This window comes from Calidris pugnax, unplaced genomic scaffold (assembly GCF_001431845.1).
Source record: "Calidris pugnax isolate Ruff unplaced genomic scaffold, ASM143184v1 scaffold24, whole genome shotgun sequence".
Taxonomy (NCBI): Eukaryota; Metazoa; Chordata; class Aves; order Charadriiformes; family Scolopacidae; genus Calidris; species Calidris pugnax.
This window is the reverse complement of record NW_015090922.1, coordinates 745,860-765,267: the sequence shown is the minus strand read 5'-3', so window position 1 is coordinate 765,267 and position 19,408 is coordinate 745,860. Positions and strand designations below refer to the sequence as shown.

The 19,408-nt window shown below is 39.0% G+C and overlaps 1 protein-coding gene across 4 annotated transcripts in view; it reads right to left on the bottom strand.

Annotated features, from left to right (window-relative positions):
• The window catches only part of LCLAT1 (lysocardiolipin acyltransferase 1), a 132,937-nt gene that overhangs the window by 53,010 nt on the left and 60,519 nt on the right, over positions 1–19,408 (bottom strand). For all 4 annotated transcript variants that reach the window (XM_014951034.1, XM_014951032.1, XM_014951031.1 and 1 more), the window contains 2 exons: positions 12,324–12,470; positions 2,289–2,405 (listed from right to left, as the gene is read on the bottom strand). In XM_014951034.1, the coding sequence (XP_014806520.1) occupies positions 2,289–2,405; positions 12,324–12,470 (264 nt within the window). The remainder of the gene's footprint in view (positions 1–2,288; positions 2,406–12,323; positions 12,471–19,408) is intronic.

Below are 19,408 nucleotides of genomic sequence, written 5' to 3'. Positions count from 1 at the left end.
ACCACTCCCTACTGCACGTTAAAGTCACACACACTGCTCTGAGCTTGCAGTTAAAAGCAGGAAAAAAGGAAACAAGCCTTTTTTTAATCATTATTGCTACTACTGTAGCAGTAGGACAGGCCAGAAACAGGGACTCATGTTAACACCATATCTTTAACAATCCTGGGCTTCTTTATTACTCCTAGTATCAGAAATTAGAATTGTAAAAAAGGAATTCTAATAGTTTAAACAATAAGTCAAAACAGAACTGAATGATAATGCTAAGCACCAACTGTGCCATCTGTATCTGAAAATTTACCTGGACATCTATATTGTACAGATGAAAATATATATGTGCAGGTATATAATATACTGAATTATTTTGAAGTCAAGCCACTACAGTTAGGTTGTCCATAAAAACAAAACATTTCATGTAAATGGTCTGTATTTGGCACGCTTGCAAACAATTGAAAACCAATTCTTAAATTAGTAAGTAATAACTAAGTATTTTAAAATGCTAGTTGTACTGCCTTCTCACGCATAATTTACTACATAGTAGCATACAGTCATAATATATAAAGTTTATACTGCCTATCAAGATACCCAATACCTATGAATTCAATGCTAAAGGGACATTAATATGTCACACAATATTTGCCTGCCTTAAATAAAAGTAGGACTTAAAAACATTTGCAAGACTAGACACAAAAAAATAATCCAGGGATGTTTTTTGTTTTTCCCCAGCTTTGTACTGCACAAAATCAGTTAATCAGCATCAAATATTTTCCTTTTTATAATCCATTAGCCTAATTTGCATAGATCTCTCATACAGTAATAAAAGAGAAAAGCATTTTTATAAAATTAGAAAATGACTGTATAACCACAAAGCTCATTTCTGCAGCAAATGCAGAATCTTTTCTCTTTTTTTTTGTTAAGTTGATAATATTGCGAGTGGAAAACATTCCTTTAACTGAAAAATTATTCCAGGCTAGAAATATTCTTATGCACTAAATTAACCTAATGCTGAAAAGTTTTAAGTAAAGCAAGCTTTTGAACTTGTGTACGTGGCAATTATTTTTTTTACTACAGCAAACTGAGTAATAAACATTCAAGATAGATGAAAATCTAAGATGTTCACCAGTGAATGTTTAATAAAAATAAGGTCAAATAGACACATGGTCTGGGACTGTCCAGCTGGACAAAATATCAAAGCATTTATGGTGATTTTAGGATATTTGCTTAGTACGAACAAGGCCAAATGCAAGCCAGCTCTGCTCCTAAAATCCAAGAAAGGATTCCAGCAAGGAAAAACAACTTACCAGCAGGCCCCTTATTCTTTTTAATAATCTCAAACTTCTTCCTTTGGCAGTCAGAATAACCAGCATATGTTAAAGATCTAGAATTGCTTTTCCCTGAAGAACTAGCCTATAAATAAGTCACTTCATATCTACTGTACATGTTTATTTTCTTCAATCAGACATTCATATATACTACAAAAACTCACTCATCTGTATTTGAATCACCACCACATCAGTATCATTTAACGGTTACACCGTTATGGCCTAAAATCTCACCAAAATGTCCATTCCCAAAGCAACCCACTGACAACTTGATCTAACAAGCAATCACATCTTTATATTCTGTTCCCCTAATAACAAGGACTCAGTCTCTACCCCCAGATTAATACAGGGATGGATTTCTCCTTTTTCTGGGTAGAAAGCAAGCATCAGGCGTTCTCTCAGCATCCCCTCTACCAAGCCCAAGCACCACAACTCCTGTTTCACACAGTTTCTCCAAGTCATCATCACCCAAAGAAGCTGGCAGCACCTGGCAGCTGCCCATCTTCCCCTTGTCAATTTAAGACAACAACTTCTTGTCTGGCTCTCAGAGTTAAAACCAAGAGTTTTTCAGAGAGGGCAGCGTCACACATGGCTGCGTGTTGGGTGTCAACTACACAGTTGAGGTTAGGGACGGATACAGACAATAAGGCTGAACTTCCTTTGGATCTTTCCCACTATTTTTCTGAGGTAGACTGCTAAATAAGCTACAATATTAAAAAAAAATATTAAATAGATGTGAAAATGTTGTTTTCATCCACTGCATACCTCTTGATGACATTAGTATGTGTCATCAACTCTTAAATCTATCCATGTTACAATCATTTCAAATAGGGTTGCAAACAAAGGCGGCTTTTTTTGTGATCAGGATACATAAAGTTTCTCTGGAATTACTTCAAGCAGTTGTGATGTGAACATCAACTTTGACAGCTTGGGTGAGATTCATTATTTTAAAGGAAAAAACAGGATTACCTTCCCTTAGACGCTCAACCACAAAAGTGAATCCAGTAGTTCGCGGATGTAAGACGTACTCGTATTTTTGAAGTCCGTTCTTTTCAGCAAATTCATTACTGCGGGCTTTGGTATTGGCTGAAGAGAGAAGAAAAAAAAGCCCCAATTTTAATTAGCTTGCAAGTAGACCAAGAATTAAACAGAATTATTATAGGACAGGAACAGTACGACAGCAGCTGACACAGTAGGAATGTGCAATAGCTTTTCAGGTGGAGGCAGAGTGTGAGTGTGGGCTGAAGCACGGCATGAGGAAGAGCAACGTGGATTGCAAGAAAAGCCTTTTTTTACCCTCTCATTTCATTTTAGAAAATAACCAGCAAAACTTTCATATTTATCAAATGCAAGCTCAGATCTATCAATTAAAGTCTGTTAATAGTTCTCTTCTGTATACTTCAATACCCATTTCACAGTAAAGCATGTTAGTTGGCTCAATTTTTATTTTTTTTAAACTCAAAAGGCACAATATATAGTAATGTAGGTTTGACATTATGTACAGAAATACCTTGAGGTCAATGTTTAACCATGTTAAACTTATTTTGGAAAGAAAACATTAAATGGAGGAAAAGTTAATCTAATCCATTAGAATGGTATTTTACATCTTCATTCTGAACTCGCCAATCTTTATGTATCAACTTCTGCTGCACACACTTACACCATTTAAAGTTTTTGACCACCTGCCTCAGTGTCACAACGCGTGATCGCTCCCGTACTCAGGGTACACTCAAGGCAGCTGGAAAGCTACCTGGCTAAACCCTGTGACAAACACAGAACTACAGAATTGCAGGGATTGGAAGGGACCTTCAGAGATTATCTAGTCCAACCCCCCACAGAGCAGGGTCACCCAGAGCAGGATGGACAGGAACATGTCCAGGTTTGAATATCTCCAGAGAATGACACTCTACACCCTTTCTGGGCAGCCTCTTCCAGGGCTCTGCCACCCTCAAAGGAAAGTTCTTCCTCATGTTGAGATGGAACTTCCTGTGTTCCAGCTTGTGCCCGTTGTCCCTCTTCCTGTCCTTGGCACAACCGAGAAGAGCCTGACCACATCCTCTTGACACCCACTCTTTAAGTATTTATAGGCATTGATACAGATCCCCCCTCAGTCTTCTCTTCTCTAGGCTGAACAGACCCAAGTGTCTCAGCCTTTTCTCATAAGAGAGGGGCTCCAGTCCCATGATTATCTTCGTAGCCTTTGCTGGACTTTCTCCAGCAGTTCCCTGTCCTTGAACTGCCCAGAACAGGACGCAGTACTCCAGATGAGGCCTCACCAGGGCAGAGCAGAGGGGCAGGATGACCTCCCTCGACCTGCTGGCCACACTCTTCTTGATGCACCCCAGGAGATGATTGGCCTTCTTGGCCACAAGGGCACATTGCTGGCTCACGGTCAACTTGTTGTCCACCAGGACTCCAAGGTCTCTCTCTGCAGAGCTGCTTTCCAGCAGGTCAGCCCTGACCTGTACTGGTATATGGAGTTATTCCTCCCTACATTTCAAACCCCTGACAAAAAGAAGTCTCTCACAAGGAAACTGAACAAAGGCTTCCAGAGCCAGTTGCTAGCAGAGCCCACCGAGCAAGGAAAGTGGACACTCAAGTGAAAACTTCTGAAGGCAAGCAGAGAAGAAGCAATCTGTTCTCCAGTGATGTTTGGGAGGAGTGATGTTTTCTTCCAAGCAGCCTCAGTGAGGAGCCAAACAGACTTTGCTAGTTACACTCACTCCTTCATTGTGAGTACCGCTGTGTCTCCCCTGGGGCCAAAAGGCAATGGACACATGCAACATTCCCTTGGCAACATGGAAAAAAAATCAACTTGGTTAACTGCCATACTAAATAACTTGTATTTACATAGTTTTACAGGTGTTGTAAAAGACAAAATCCCAGCAACAGATCTATGGGACAAAATAATTGCTTAAGCAATATATCATCTTTTCAAGCAGAAACAGCTCTTTTCTTAAGTGTCCACAGTTAACCTTAATAGAGATGGGAGATGAAGTAATGGAAACCATATTGCTGCTTAATAATTTAACAGAATTGATACTTATAGTCATCTTTTCAAGCAGAAACAGCTCTTTTCTTAAGTGTCCACAGTTAACCTTAATAGAGATGGGAGATGAAGTAATGGAAACCATATTGCTGCTTAATAATTTAACAGAATTGATACTTTATAAGTCCTATATAAGTCCTTTCCCTTACAATCATCATAATTTTTCCTGTAAAAGAACAACAGCACAAGTGTACAACAGTAGTGCCAGATGTCCTTTTTGCAGTAATGCAACTTTCCTGCACCTTTCCTTTTTTTTCCCTGAATTACATGAGCCCTTTGTTTACCAAAAAATGTGGCTGTCCCTCCTAAAGGACCATCTACCTATTAATAAAGGCTATACCATATGAGTATACTGAGTATTTGCCCCCTCTGTGATTTGATCTGGTGTTTCCGCACATAAGAGTGCTGCTTCTCATACATGCAACCCTGAAGATTTAGTGCACAGATTTCCTGACCGTGTGATTTGGAGGAAAGCAAAGCTGTTGCACAGTAGCCAAGCAAGTGATTCAGCAAGGAGAATCCAAAGATTTAGTTCTTGCCAAATTGCCAAAACGTACAAATACTTGAAAATATGACATCTTCAAAAAGCATTGCTAAAATTACAGAATGTGTGAAATACTAAAATTACACTTGGCTATGTAACTTAAATTTATCTTTCCTTGGACATATGCATCTTGTCTTTAACCACATGATCAGAGTATCTATTTTTGTCTGCTCAACTACTACTCCATTCAGTGTTGAAAAAGGACTATTTTGAACCAGCAAAGGGAACTTGCTCTTAGGACCCCTACGTCTGTGATGGTAAAACTTGCAAAGTGAGTCACGAGCAAGACTTGGAATGGCAGAAAAGGAAAGAGTAACCCAGTAATTATTAATTGCTCCTCTGAAAAGCCAGATTCTGCCTCTTAGGCACAATAATTGTATTGTGCTATTAACTCCGCTTAAACTCTTTATTTTCCAAGAAACAACACAGATTACCAAGACTGTTCCAATAAAAAGTATACAAGTCAAGAGTCCCTTTCCAGATCCTGTGGTGATTCAAGTAAAATTATTTAAATTCATTTATCACAAAGTTTTAAGCTAATGTATTGTTGCTTCCAAAGGACAGGGGAAGCATCGTCTTCATTTTCTGCATACCCAAACTTGGGTTTCACGTTGGAACATTTGCAATCTACAAATCAAGTCAATCAAAGCTCTGAGACACAAGTGCCATAAGTGTCTACACATAGCTAAGCAGTCTAATAAATAAATAAATAAAAATCTCAGTCTTAAGCATTCCAAATTGCACACAGTTAATGAGCACTCAGGAAAAAACTCTCTCCCTATGTCTCTCCACTGCAGTTTTGTTTTGTGAGCAAGACCTAATTGATGCTGTAAAAGAGTTTTGGGACCTCTACTGCCCATCGCCTTGAAGTAATCATCTTCAAACTTCCTCACTGTGCACCTCCCTGCACTTGGAAAGAACTCACTGTAAACATCTGTAAAACATCTTCCAAATTTCCCTTTACTACAATGCCTTTCTAAAAATGTGTGAACAGCTGGACGCTGGCACATCAGCCAACGCTATTAAGCTATTTCCTGATATTTGTATCCCTGTCCTGCCCCTGGACTGTAAGTTTTATATAACAGAGATTGTTCCCTTCCCCTCCTGCGTGACCCTGGTGTAATGGGATTTTAGAACTAGAAAAATGCTCCCAGCTAATACAGTGATCATTGTCATCTGGAAAAATCATCTCCCTCTTCCCTTCCTAACAACTATCAAGCCACAGGTCTTTGTGCATTAAACAATATTTATTATAGCAAGCCAGGAAGGTTAAAGGGGTTTTGATGCTAGCCTGAAAGCAAGGGTAGGTTTTTTCTCTACTCAAAAGTAAGAATACTGCTCTTCCTCCCCCTCCTGCTTCTCTCAGCATTCAAAGAAAAGAGTTTCTTACTCTGCTGTGACTTATGAACAAATGCACCGCCACCTTATCTGATGTAAGCACCTTAGTGCCTCCTGTTGTTTGGGACTCCTGGGTGAGACACTCATGCCTAAACCTTAAAATTCAGAGTAAGTCTCCTGCTCAGCAGTGGACACAACACAAGGCAGAAAATGTGATGCTCCCCACTATATGAAACCTAGAGGTTAGAAAACTGATCCAGGAAATTAGAAAGCCATTTTTATATCCTCTCCATCCTACGGGAATTTGCACAACAAACACCTCTTAAAAACCCCTTAATCCATTGACCAGGTACACTGTCAGAGCTGCAAAACCTATGCAGATGCCTCATCGTTCTGCAGTCCAGATTATAACATTCTTAGGTGAAAGAACAAACAAACATAAAAAAAAAAAAAGTGAAAGATGCCTTTGTAAGCCTGACAGTGAAAACAGTTCCTTAAAAGAGGAAACATAAGTTCTCCCCTTTGCTTCCCATCAACTAACACCTCCTGAAGCAGGGACTCTGAAAGATGCCTTTGTAAGCCTGACAGTGAAAACAGTTCCTTAAAAGAGGAAACATAAGTTCTCCCCTTTGCTTCCCATCAACTAACACCAATTGCATAAAGCAGCTCCTGAAGCAGGGACTTGAAATGAACTCAGTTTGAGTCTCCTTAATCCCAAAAGATCACTCACATCATTTGGCGAAGGGTAATGCCCCATCTTGCTTACTCTGTCTGAAAAATATGAGTAAGCTAAGATTTGCTTTCTAGAAACAAATATTTTCTTTCTTACGCTGTACTTAAGCCAAAGTAAATCCACCTCCAGACTTTTTGCTCATCATTGCTCTTAGGTGTATTTTGCATTTTAACTCCCCAGTTCTATTTGTTCCTATGATAAAAAATAGTAAGTAGAATAATCTATTTTTATGGAAAGCAGACAGGTCATTAATAGAGGGAGATATGGGACCTTTTCTGACCAAGACCTGCTTTATGCTCTGTCTCCTCTGGTCTCGCACTGACTTCCCCTTCCTCCCCTGTCTCCTTCAGCTCACACATGCTGCCTCTCAAGAGGGTATGGTCTTCAGGAAGGTGACAAGAAATCCAAGAAATCCAATTTAGCTGAGTCTTTAGACACTACTGCAGAGCAATTCTCAAACCACACAAAAGAATAAGATGGATGGAGCTTTGAGCAACCTGGTCTGGTGGGAGGTGTCCCTACCCATGGCAGGGAGGTTGGAATAAGGTGATCTTTAAGGTCCCTTCCAACCTGAAACATTCCACGATTAACAATTTATGGGTTCTGGCCTTAATTTCTTACATTTTTTGGCTCCTGTGCTGCCTTTCATACATCATTTGATCACATTTTCCCCCGTTTATCTCAAAATTATGTGGGAAAATCCCATTTATCAAATTCTTCAATTACAGGGAAAGTTCAGAAAGTCAGCACTTCCTAGGAGCATCACACTTCAGAGTTTCATTTACAGTAACTGGAAGAAGAAATTATGCTCACACATTTTCTTGTTTTTTGAGTTACAGATTTTTAAGTTCCAGATTTTTAAGAAGTTCAATTGCTTTTGCCCCTGAAAATCAGAGGATAAAGTGAACACATTTTTTTAAGTCAAATTATATTTTAAATTTGTGAGATAGCTTTTAATGAGAAGAAATATCTCTAGAATTGGACTTTGATTAAAGCCGTAATGCAGTAAAAAGCTGCATTCATGTGTCTGAAGAGCATTTGGAACTCAAACTCCAAGACCTATACCCAGTGAAAAGCTCCCCATGAAGTCTGCTGGGCAGTATTAGCTCATCTCAAACAACCAACCTCACGTGCTTTTACAGATTCAACATTGTCCAGGCTGACGGACTTTGCTGGACATTACCCAAAAGAATTATAAACTTCCCTCATCATCCTACTGGAAAGCTGATTCTCACAACTTTAATACAACTATTTCTGATCAACTCTCAACTACTTTTCTTTTTTTTCCCCTTTTGTACTAGTGCACTGATATTTGAATATTAAATACTACCTTTTCATTTAATCTGAATTGAAATAAAAGCATGCATGTAAATCTATGACTTCAAGTACTCTCAAATGATATTGGTGCTAGACAGTGAAAGAATAAATGAGAACTCAAAGATTTATCTTTAAAAAGAAAAACAAACTTTAAAAAATCATTTATCTATTAGAGATTTGCATAGAAAGCATAAAAGCTATATTGCTCACTGTAATATTTTAAGAAAAAGTTAATGTACTTATTTGTGCTGCTTTCAAACTACTACATGTTAAATCAACCTCTACCAGTGCTTTTGAATAGTATTTTTTTTGCATTACATCGCATTTACTAGAATTTACTTTTCTACATCACATTTACTAGAAAACAGAAAAATCCAACTGCAGTTCATTGTTACCTTCTAGATGGAATATTCTACGTGATCCACATCACAACATTCCAGCCAAAATCTGGGCTCTAACAACCTCTCCTACTTGTTTTTGAGCTGTTTCTCAATGAAAAAAGGTCTGTGCAATCACACTCTGTCCACCCATTCCCCTTAATTTTTGAAGCTATTGCCACCTGCAAACAAAGTTTGACAGAGACAAGAGATTCAAAGGTAATTAAGCCCCACAGGCATTTCAGAAATGGAAATAGCTGAGAAAAGGGGAGCCTCCGGGAGCGGAGATCTTAATAACGGGACATGGCAGGCAGGCTCCATGAGCATTTGGTCTGTTGGAACTTTTTTGGCACAGCATGCAACGGTCCATTGGCCAACACAAGTATTGGTGAGGATGAACCACGGCACACGATGCCTCTTGCAGAGGCAGCGACAAGAGATTCACGGAGGAAATGTCACACAGAAGGAAACACAAAGAAAAAGGAGAAGTGGGAGTAAAGAAAAGACCACGTACAGGGATGCAGACACAAATCCATAGGCCCAGAGCAATACAGCAACTGTGGTTTTATTATTGCTTTCTGAAGAACTACTGCAGAGAGTCTTGTAAGGAACACCAATAAAAACAAAAGAACAAGCAAAATGGCAGGTTGCATTTCAGCTTTCCAGAAGCACTAGACTGATGGTTGCTTTGTTTCCTTCAGGGCTTCAGAAAGCCTGGCTACACGGTTATCTGCTGAGGGCTGCTTCTTAAGGAATTACAACAAAATACCTTTGATGCACTTAGCTTTAACCTTGAAGTACTCCAGAGTGCAAAGATGACCAACCTATCAGAAATAAGTATATAATTATTACCTCAGACCCTGGACATGCAGTCTGCAAATACACTACTCAGGGTTCACGACATCGCTATTTTTAGAATTTAGTTATGTAGCATCTTACACTGCAAGATGAAGTCAGGCAGTGGCCCATGTATAAGTACAGTCACACTTTACACTTCTTTTAAGCCTTTCATCCTTGAATGCCTGAAAACATTATAGAATTTCTTTATAAAAGGAATAAATCTATCAATGTCATATGAACACTGAGAGGATAAAAAAAAAAATTATAGCAGCACAGAGCTGCCCAGCAATTCTGCTTTTTAGTGAAGTACATGTAGAATGGTATTTTTCATTCCAAGCACCAGAAGAATTTTGTTTCCAGAAGTAATTAGCAGTTTTAAAATTTGGTCAGAAAACGAGAGCCATTACCTCTATTTTTGCAAAATGTTCCCTAGGATATTAAGCGACCACTCAGAACAAAACTGAGGTTTATTTCTTATTCTAAAAGAAGGAACATGAGGTTGTAGTATGTCCCAATATGTCAATAACAGTTTTCTGAAAATAGTTTTTTCAAAATATTACACAAAATACATTATTATGTTCTATCATTCTCATGTGGCATAAAATTATTGCTTGGGCAGGATTAGCTCGTCAAGGGGTTTTGCTCTGTCTCCTACAATATTTTAAAATACATGAGCTAATGTTTTCTGCTAATATAATCTCTAAAGAAGCAGTGCCCTGTCGTCTTCCCTGCCCATCACTCTGTCCTTCCCTCCGTGCTGCTTCCTCCCTGGGCTGCTCAACAAACCAGGGGGGAAATGACCATCACCCGTCTGCAGTGGCTTAAACTGAGTGGAGAAGAGCACAGTTTGTGTAGGTATCTATCTGACACTGCAAAATTAAAGAGTACGTGTTACACGTGTAGGAGGAAGGAAAAAAGAAGGATGAAATACCTTAAAAAAAAATCTGTCAAAAATCTGTCTTCAGAAATCTAATTAGGGATTAGATTTTTTTTAATAGTAAGTGAAGAATCTCGTCTGCATTAATGTCTCACTGGTATCAACAGCATATACTTAAATTTAGTCTAAATTACAACAGCAGAATGAGAGTGGTGAGACACTGGAACAGGTTGCCCAGAGAGGTGGTGGAGACCTCATCGCTGGAGACATTCAAGGTCAGGCTTGATGAGGCTCTGAGCAATCTGATCTAGTTAAAGATGTCCCTGTTTACTGCAGGGGGGGTGGACTAGATGACCTTTAAAGGTCCGTTCCAACCCAACACATTCTATGATTCTAATTAAAACCCTGGGCTTCCTGAAGCGATTCCACATTCAGGTGGAAGCATCCCCATCACTGCCTTTGGGACTGCGCAGCACAAGTGTTAAAACACTGCAGCTGTCTCCAATCTCAGTAACTCTTTATTTTCTAAAACTGCAGTACCAATCTTCCTCAATTCTTTAAAATCTGTTGTCTCCGAGGGATATTAGGAGGGATTAGAAGGTATACATAATTTATGGAGTGAATTACAAAATTCCTTCAATCATCTTGAGATGGAACCACCTGTTCAGAGATTGTGAGAGACCCACAGAGGAACCAAAGCAGGTGCACCCAGAGCAGGTTGCACGGGAACATGTCCAAGCGGTTCCAACCCAACACATTCTATGATTCTAATTAAAACCCTGGGCTTCCTGAAGCGATTCCACATTCAGGTGGAAGCATCCCCATCACTGCCTTTGGGACTGCGCAGCACAAGTGTTAAAACACTGCAGCTGTCTCCAATCTCAGTAACTCTTTATTTTCTAAAACTGCAGTACCAATCTTCCTCAATTCTTTAAAATCTGTTGTCTCCGAGGGATATTAGGAGGGATTAGAAGGTATACATAATTTATGGAGTGAATTACAAAATTCCTTCAATCATCTTGAGATGGAACCACCTGTTCAGAGATTGTGAGAGACCCACAGAGGAACCAAAGCAGGTGCACCCAGAGCAGGTTGCACGGGAACATGTCCAAGCGTTTGAATGTCTCCACCACCTCTCTGGGCAGCCTCTTCTAGTGCTCTGCCACCCTCAAAGGAAAGAAGTTCCTCCTCATGTTTAGATGGAACTTCCTGTGTTCAAGTTTGTGTCTGTTACCTCTTGTCCTGTCCCTGGGCACCACTGAAAAAAGACTGGCCCCATCCTCTTGACACCCATCCTTTAAGTATTGATAAACATTAATCAGATCCCCGCTCAGCCTTCTCTTCTCCAGACTAAAAAGACCCAAGTCTCTCAGCATTTCCTCATAAGAAAGATGCTCCAGGCCCCTAATCATCTTTGTAGTCCTCTGCTGTACCCTCTCCAGCAGTTCCCTGTCCTTCTTGAAATGGACAGCCCGGAACTGGACACAGTACTCTAGATGGGGCCTCACCAGGGCAGAGCAGAGGGGGAGGATGACCTCCCTTGACGTGCTGGATGCTGGACACACTCTTCTTGATGCACCCCAGGAGATCATTGGCCTTCTTGGTCAAAAGGGCATATTGCTGACTCATGGTCATCCTGGTCTTGAAACCTTCTTTTGGTAATGCAATGTACGTACATACTGACCAATATAAAGACATTTCAAGCACTAGATGCTTTGAAATGTAACTGGTATTTCAGGAAGACTGGCAAAGCCTCTCCGTGGAGCTACATTTGTGCCTCTCAAAAGAATTAGCACATATGATCATTAACTTCTACTGTCCATAAGAACCTACTCTTGCTCCTACCTTGAACTTTTTTATACCAGTTCCATAAACAACACAGAATTTCCGCATTGAACATTCCATAAGAAGATGACTAATGCAGCCTACCTGTGAGATCAGTTCCTTCTGGAAAGATGAGGAGTTGTAGTGGTTCATGAATGTCACAGAAATAATCCAGCATTTTTTCAAAGTGGCTCTTGTCATCTTCCCACCTTCTTTGAATGAAAACAAAGGCAGCAACCTGCATCGCCCAGCCTAGAGTTTTTTTTTAAAAAAAATAAAACCAAACACCTTTAGTAACATTTCACTCTGATGCTTCCACAGTATCTCTTATTCCAAAATATTTTGTAAATTGTGTTAGACACAGCATTTTATTTACTGTCTGCCTGTCTTCACCTCTGATTAAGAGCACTTAGTTACCTCATAAAAGGAGTTTTGGATAGGAAGCAAAAGAATGCATAATCTAAGTGAATAAATCTAAATAAATTTGGAATGGCTACAGTTTTGCAAACCCAGAGTTAGAAGAGCTTTCCCGAATAGGGTCAATGCTGTCATGAGGTGAAGTACTTAAAACCATGGCCCTCACTGTAATAGCTTTAATTACTGCAACACTGATTTGCTCAAGGGAAGGCACCGCCCCTACAGACAAACATCCCAGCAATGCACTGCAGGATCTAAGAAAGATGCATTATATAGAGAGAGCTGCCCTTAGTAGGGCATGTTCACAATGTGCATTGTGCAGAAAATACTGCTTTGAGGGATTTATTACATACACCTTCTTATAACGTTCATTACTAATAGAAGAAAATACAAAGTTGCTCTTTACATTTGCTTATAGGAAAAAAAAAAAAGAAAAAAAAAAGATGTATATCTATCTGTTTGTATTCATCCACAAGACAACTGCAAAGATTTAGAGCCTGACATCAAACTGACAATTTAATTCAGTTAAATAATGAAGCTGCTGCTGAGCCTGCAGCTCAAGGGTCACACACCTTTAATCTTCAATAAAGATTCTTGGGTTTTTTGGCACAATTAGTATACAATATATCCCATAACATTAGAAGTTCTGTCCACTAGTTCAGACAAAAAAATCAGGGCTCCACCTCTGCCATGTGTCCATGATGCTCCTTTCTTATAGAGGGCTCAGAGGAGCATGACGTGGCCTTACTGCTGTACCTGGCCAGCTCATCTCTCATCAGAAACACTGCAGAGATCGATACTCCACATCAAAGAGAAAACATCCCAGCTTCCCCTTCTCCTCTTTGCTCACCACCAGTTCTCAAAAGTCTGTTTTTCCTTTGCTGGTGACTTATAACATGTTATTCTTGCACTTTATCTCAGCTCTTCTTTACAGGGATTCCTTTCTATTCTGTTTGTGGCAGTATCTTACAAGGAGGATATGCTAGAAAATCACTTATTAAAGTCACCAATTTCTGTAAGTCACTCAGCTTGGATAACAAAGGTATTGGTATTATCCAAGCTGTATAATCTCTACTGTTTGGATAGGAATGTTAATTGTATCATTAAAGATTTGTAACCTGTATCACAGGGTAGATACTTTTTCTTTTTCAACCAACTAAGCAGATGGAGTGTGCATAACTAACATGCCTTCTGCAATGTGCACTTAATGAGTCTCAGATACTCAAATAACGAACGATATCCAGATCGCTGAACACTGGAAGTGGTTACATGAATCAAGAAAAGAAATGCTCAGAATGCAGCCTCAGCAAATCTCTTCAACTTCGCATCCTGGACTTGTTAAAAACCCTCCGTAAACAAAACTAAACTTTGACCACGTTTTCTGTGCATCTATGCACATATCACATTCCCACATCTGCAGTGTCAAGAAGTATCAGTACAGTTTTATTAACAAAAGCTATTTGCATTTAAACAAATTATTTACAGGAAAAAATAATGGTCAGTTTTAAAGTAACTGAAAAACAACTTACTTAATTTAACTATGCTCTCTTTTGGCATTTTATCACATCCTGCTGCTATGATATATTTCATCTTAATGGTACAAAACCAATATTTTAAATTGAACTAATCAGGGCCTCATTTTCACATTTGTCATTGTGTTATATAAAGAGGACATCTTTTCGTGCCAAACGTTGCCAAATACCAAGTGGTGCCAAAGCATTTGGTTGCTCTACAAGATCCACGGAAATTGTGTGAAGCTGCCTCAGGGAAAGTTCAGCCTGGACACCAGGAAAAGGTTCTTCACTAAGAGGGTGCTCGGTCCCTGAAACAGGCTCCCCAGGGAAGTGGTCACACCACCAAGCCTGTCACAGTTCAAGGAACATCTGGACAATGGTCTTAGTCATATGGTCTAGTTTTAGGCAGTCCGGCAAGGAGCAGGGAGTTGGATTTGATGATGCTAATGGGTCCCTTCCAACTTGAGAAATACTATGCATTCTCTGATACCTCACCTGAAATCCAATCCATAAAAATGGACACAGTGAAGGTAAAAAGCCCTCTAAGCAGAAACAGAGATGGCTTGTATCATATACAGCTCTGAGAATGTAGATGCTCCACAGGACAGAGTGGAAAAAAACACAGATATTAGGAAAGTTGTGCTGTGGTTTTGGTCTTTTCCAGTCATTCTTACCTCTCAGCCCAGACCTTTTGTATGTTTTATGTACCCTAGACACTATGCCTAAATTAGTTTATGCAAAACCTGTACTGTGCTAATCCATTTTATTGTGTGGTGTCACACATCAGGCCTAAATTATTCAGCCTTTGTGTTCTCATTGCAGCAGAGTCTGTAGGCGGAAAGAAGGGAAACGAGAAGCAAAATAACTGCTCACTTGGGAAGCCTGCTGATACTTTCCCAGGTCAGCAGCTCCTTGGGAAGAGTGATTTTGGTCCGTAACAGGGAGGGAGCACAGAAAAAAAAACCTCCCTGCCAGATCCCACCCTCTGCCCTACCTTTCCTCATGCAGCACATGGCTTTAAATTATATGGAAACTTGCATATGAACTTCTTCTAGCGATCATTCTTTAACGGCAGAGTGAACATCAAATTACAAACACCTTTAGCTACTAAGAAAGCTGCTGTTTGGGTGACTCACATTTTAATTGACTAAACTGCAGAGGATATAGTGCAGTAGTTCCCCATTCCTGTCCAAAGCGGTGTTGTTACACACAGGCTATGAAAAATTAAACAGAGGCAGTAACGTAATGACAGTAGGGTGTCAGGGAGGAGGAAGAAAGAAAGCGAGAGAAGGGAGCTGGGAGGCATCCAGTTTTTAAAATAAACACCAGGTTTGATTTTCCAACCTTTCCAATAGATAATACCCAGTGTTCTGGAAGAATATTTCCATCTTTAAGTGTATACCTAATTAGATAAAACAGTCCTGACTGCTCAAATAAGAACAGATTATTCAACAATCAGATGACTAATGGTAAAGGACCCAGGTTTTCCTCCCCCACTTCCCCCAGCACAGCACACTGCACCAAACCATTTTACCCTCTAGGAAAACGGAAGAATCTTCCACATTGGCTCAGCTTTAAGGCCTCCAGTGAAAGGCCACAAAAACATGAATTATTGCCCTCAACCAAAACCCTGGTCTGTGCAGCAATGGGGAGGAACTGCTGCTGTTTATGTGTCTCACTGTCCCACCAGACTCCAGCAGGAGAGGAAACCCAGTAAAGGCTGGCAGACACATGCCTTTCGGCAAAGGGAAAGCAGCTCTTGCTCTGATTTCCATCCCACAGTGTGTCTGCACCGGCCTCTGGAAAAACAACACATAACAAGCCCAAGGCACAACCTGGGATCCGAATGGGAATGCACAGAGGAATTCAGTAACAAGGGAAACAAGAGGAATGCAGTAAAGCAACCAGCAAAATGAAAGGGTTTGCTCATCAGCAAGATTTATCAATAATCAGCAGAAGGAACTACCTTCTCACGCTCAGCCTGCAGTGAGACACACTGTTAAGTTAATTATTGTTAAGTTTAGGTCAACATATTGTCCAAGTAATTATATTTTGCTCTTATGCACAACCTTTTTGGTCATCTAAAAGCTCCCAGGCAGCAGGAACTTTCCTAGCAAAGGCAGCATTTACTCATCTGAGGAAAAATAGTTGTCTTCTGATTTGCAGATTCTTGTGAAATCATCAGTTATAAAAACACAGCAGAGAAACAGCAAAGCTAAAGAAAACCTAACAATGCAATTCCACTCCTTTGCTGGAACAGTCTTCTTGTAATAGATGACATTTCTGAGAACTAATATTGCCTGGAAAAGTATACAAAAAGCATCACACTGCCCATCTCTTGTTCAAAACTGCAAAACAGCAGCACGAAAGCCTACCCCATGGAGTAGCTACACACTGACCTTTAAATCAACTTTTCAGAGCTGATAAAAGAAAAAAAGGCAGCTTCAAATATCAAGTAACACATACACATTAATGGTATGTATTCCCCACATCAATAACGCTTTATCAGAAAAAAATGACACAAGAAGGAGAGCCTGCCATTGAACTACAGAAATGTACTGTACATAAGAATTTCCTTACTGCTTTGGGGATAAAACAAATTATAGCTTACACGGGTTTGGAATTTGCAGCATTGTATTAAAAATGCTACTTGACAGTATAAAGCTTTTTAAAATCTATTTTCTGCACTTTTATTTTCCTCACCCCAAAATCCTTTAAATAAAATAACCCTTGAAGCTGAAATTTCTTAAGTGTGTTTTCATTGCAAAGATAATTTGAGAGTAAGGAGATAACAGAAATGGAGGTGGCAAGGAACAAAACAGAGAAAGAGGCCAGTTGTGCAAAAAAAGGCTTAGTTTGGTTTTCTGTCAGAATTTCATGTACATTTCCACAAGGATCTCAGAAATTAGATATCCCCCAAAGTATCATGTCCCTGTAGGAGGAATATCATGGCTGATAATGAAAGCAAACGTGCATCAAGAAAATGGTATTTATGTATTTCCTACAGCAATGCAACAGAACAGCTAATAATACCAAGCCCCCCACAAACAGTAAATGTTTCATAACTATAGAAACAAGGAGGAAGGTAGAAGGCCTAACTACTGGATTTCCTTATTATATTCATTCATCTTCCCTTTTTTCTTTCACTGCGATAATTTAGTGGGTTTTCCTATCAAAAATTGTCTTGGTCAAAAATAAAAGCATTATTTAGTGTGCTTGGATTCAGCAGGGATCTGGTCCTGATCAGGGCTTTGGAGGCAACAGTGAACCAGACGTCGAGGCTTAATAAGGGAAATCACTCGGAAGCGCGTGATCCTACTTTATACAAATAATTGGGTCCATTAACAGTTTGTTATTCCAAGTGTTTTGCTGCAGAAAATATCCACAAGGCAATAACCACGCAATTCTGAATGTTGCCTATTTTAAAGATGGGTAGGTATTAAAAAGATGTTAGCACACAGAAAATCACACAGGAAGCCAGGGCTTAAAGGCACTATGTATATAAAGTTAAGTTTAGTATAAACGGTATAGACTGCTAAGCAGATTTCTGCAAATCCAATTAGAAACAGCCATTTTACGTTTTTTTTTCTAGACAGTTTTATGTCTAATAACCCACAGCAAATTTAAAATTAAATGATTGTTTTTAATTTAATGTAATGGTTTGAGCGCACAAACTAGGAAAATAAATAAATAAATGCTTCTTGAAATAATCTTGTAATGCACAGTCTCTGCTCCTGGCAAGTTTGGTTTTAACCATGCTCATTTCCAATAATGTATTTAATAGGAGCATAATGAATTGAACAACTACCATCTGATTTGGTGATTTCTTTGAGCAAATTACAAAACTAGCTATGGGATAAAATTCACAAATATAGATTCACAGTAGCACTTCTACTTTTATAGTGAAACATCTGATTCAGTCTATTTATTCATTTGATTCAATTTATTTTGTAAGGCGTCTATTTAAACACCAGTATGCTTTTGATGTTGCCTTGCCCTATCAGACTCTGAACATTAATCTACATTGTTTTTAAATTATTTTTATGGCCCTGTTCAGTTTATCTTCAGACTATGTATTTCATACACGTATATAACTACTTTTTACTTGGCCAGAATATCATCTCTTCCAATGTATGTGAAGTCTAAACTTTATTTTCTTACTAAAACAACTTAAGCGAACAAACAGCAATGTTAGAAACACAGAGTTTTAAGGTAACTGAAAACATATTCTGGTTTTGCTCTGATCAATTTTACCTTTGATTTCCCCATAGTTCTCATGCATTTGTTTCAGTACTAAAATATTCTAAATTTTATATTTAAATCCTATTAAAATATTAATACTTTCTGTACTTCCTTTGCCCTCCTTCATTCTCTTGTCAGCAAATACAGTATGTGCCAGTAGAAACCTGCTTTAGCTTACCATTTAGTTATAATACAATTAGAAGCTTATTCAAGCGATGTTTACAGTACAAGATTCACTTGTCAGGACAATAAGAATGTTATCAAAAAGCTAGCCAGGTACAGTGGTCTATGTCTTAGCTGTCAAAATTTAACTGTGAAAACTTCTAGAAAGGATATTCCATTGAAGAACTGGTATCTGCCAGCCAATACACGCACTAACAAAAGTGTGAAAGTACGTAGTGAAAAACCATTATAGTAGTAGCAGGATATATATGTATATAAAGCACCTAGACAGAGGTATACCATGCTCTTGGGAAGTATTCTTTCAATAGTCAATCCCTTAATAATGGATCAGAAAGATGCTATTGGGACACTTCATTCTCAACTGTTCATTCTATTTCCTAAATTACAGCATTTTTATAGAATATGGGCAATCAGATGACTAACTCTACCGTTGTATTAATGCTACTTACACAAAATCTTTGCACTAAAATGCTATAAATGCCGTTAAGGAACATTAAACCTATTCGGTTACAATATCTATTTTAAAGTAAGACTTCGAATTTGATTTGATGTACTGTGTAAAATCAGAACGACATAACATCACTCAGCACTAAAGCAAACTAAAGCAAAGGCTTGAACCTCTAGGATGGCTGGGAAGTTGCTTTTTCTAACGCATTTTAAAAATACATCAATACAGTGAAACACAGCATGAAAACCTAAGTATTTAAGAAGATGAGTCTTGCCCAATACATATCTGGAGAAAAGGCCCATGTCATTCCACAATCTCCAAAGGCAGAAAGGAAACAACCTGTGGCTGTTCTGTCACAGAGAAGAACAAACAGGCCCTACCAATGT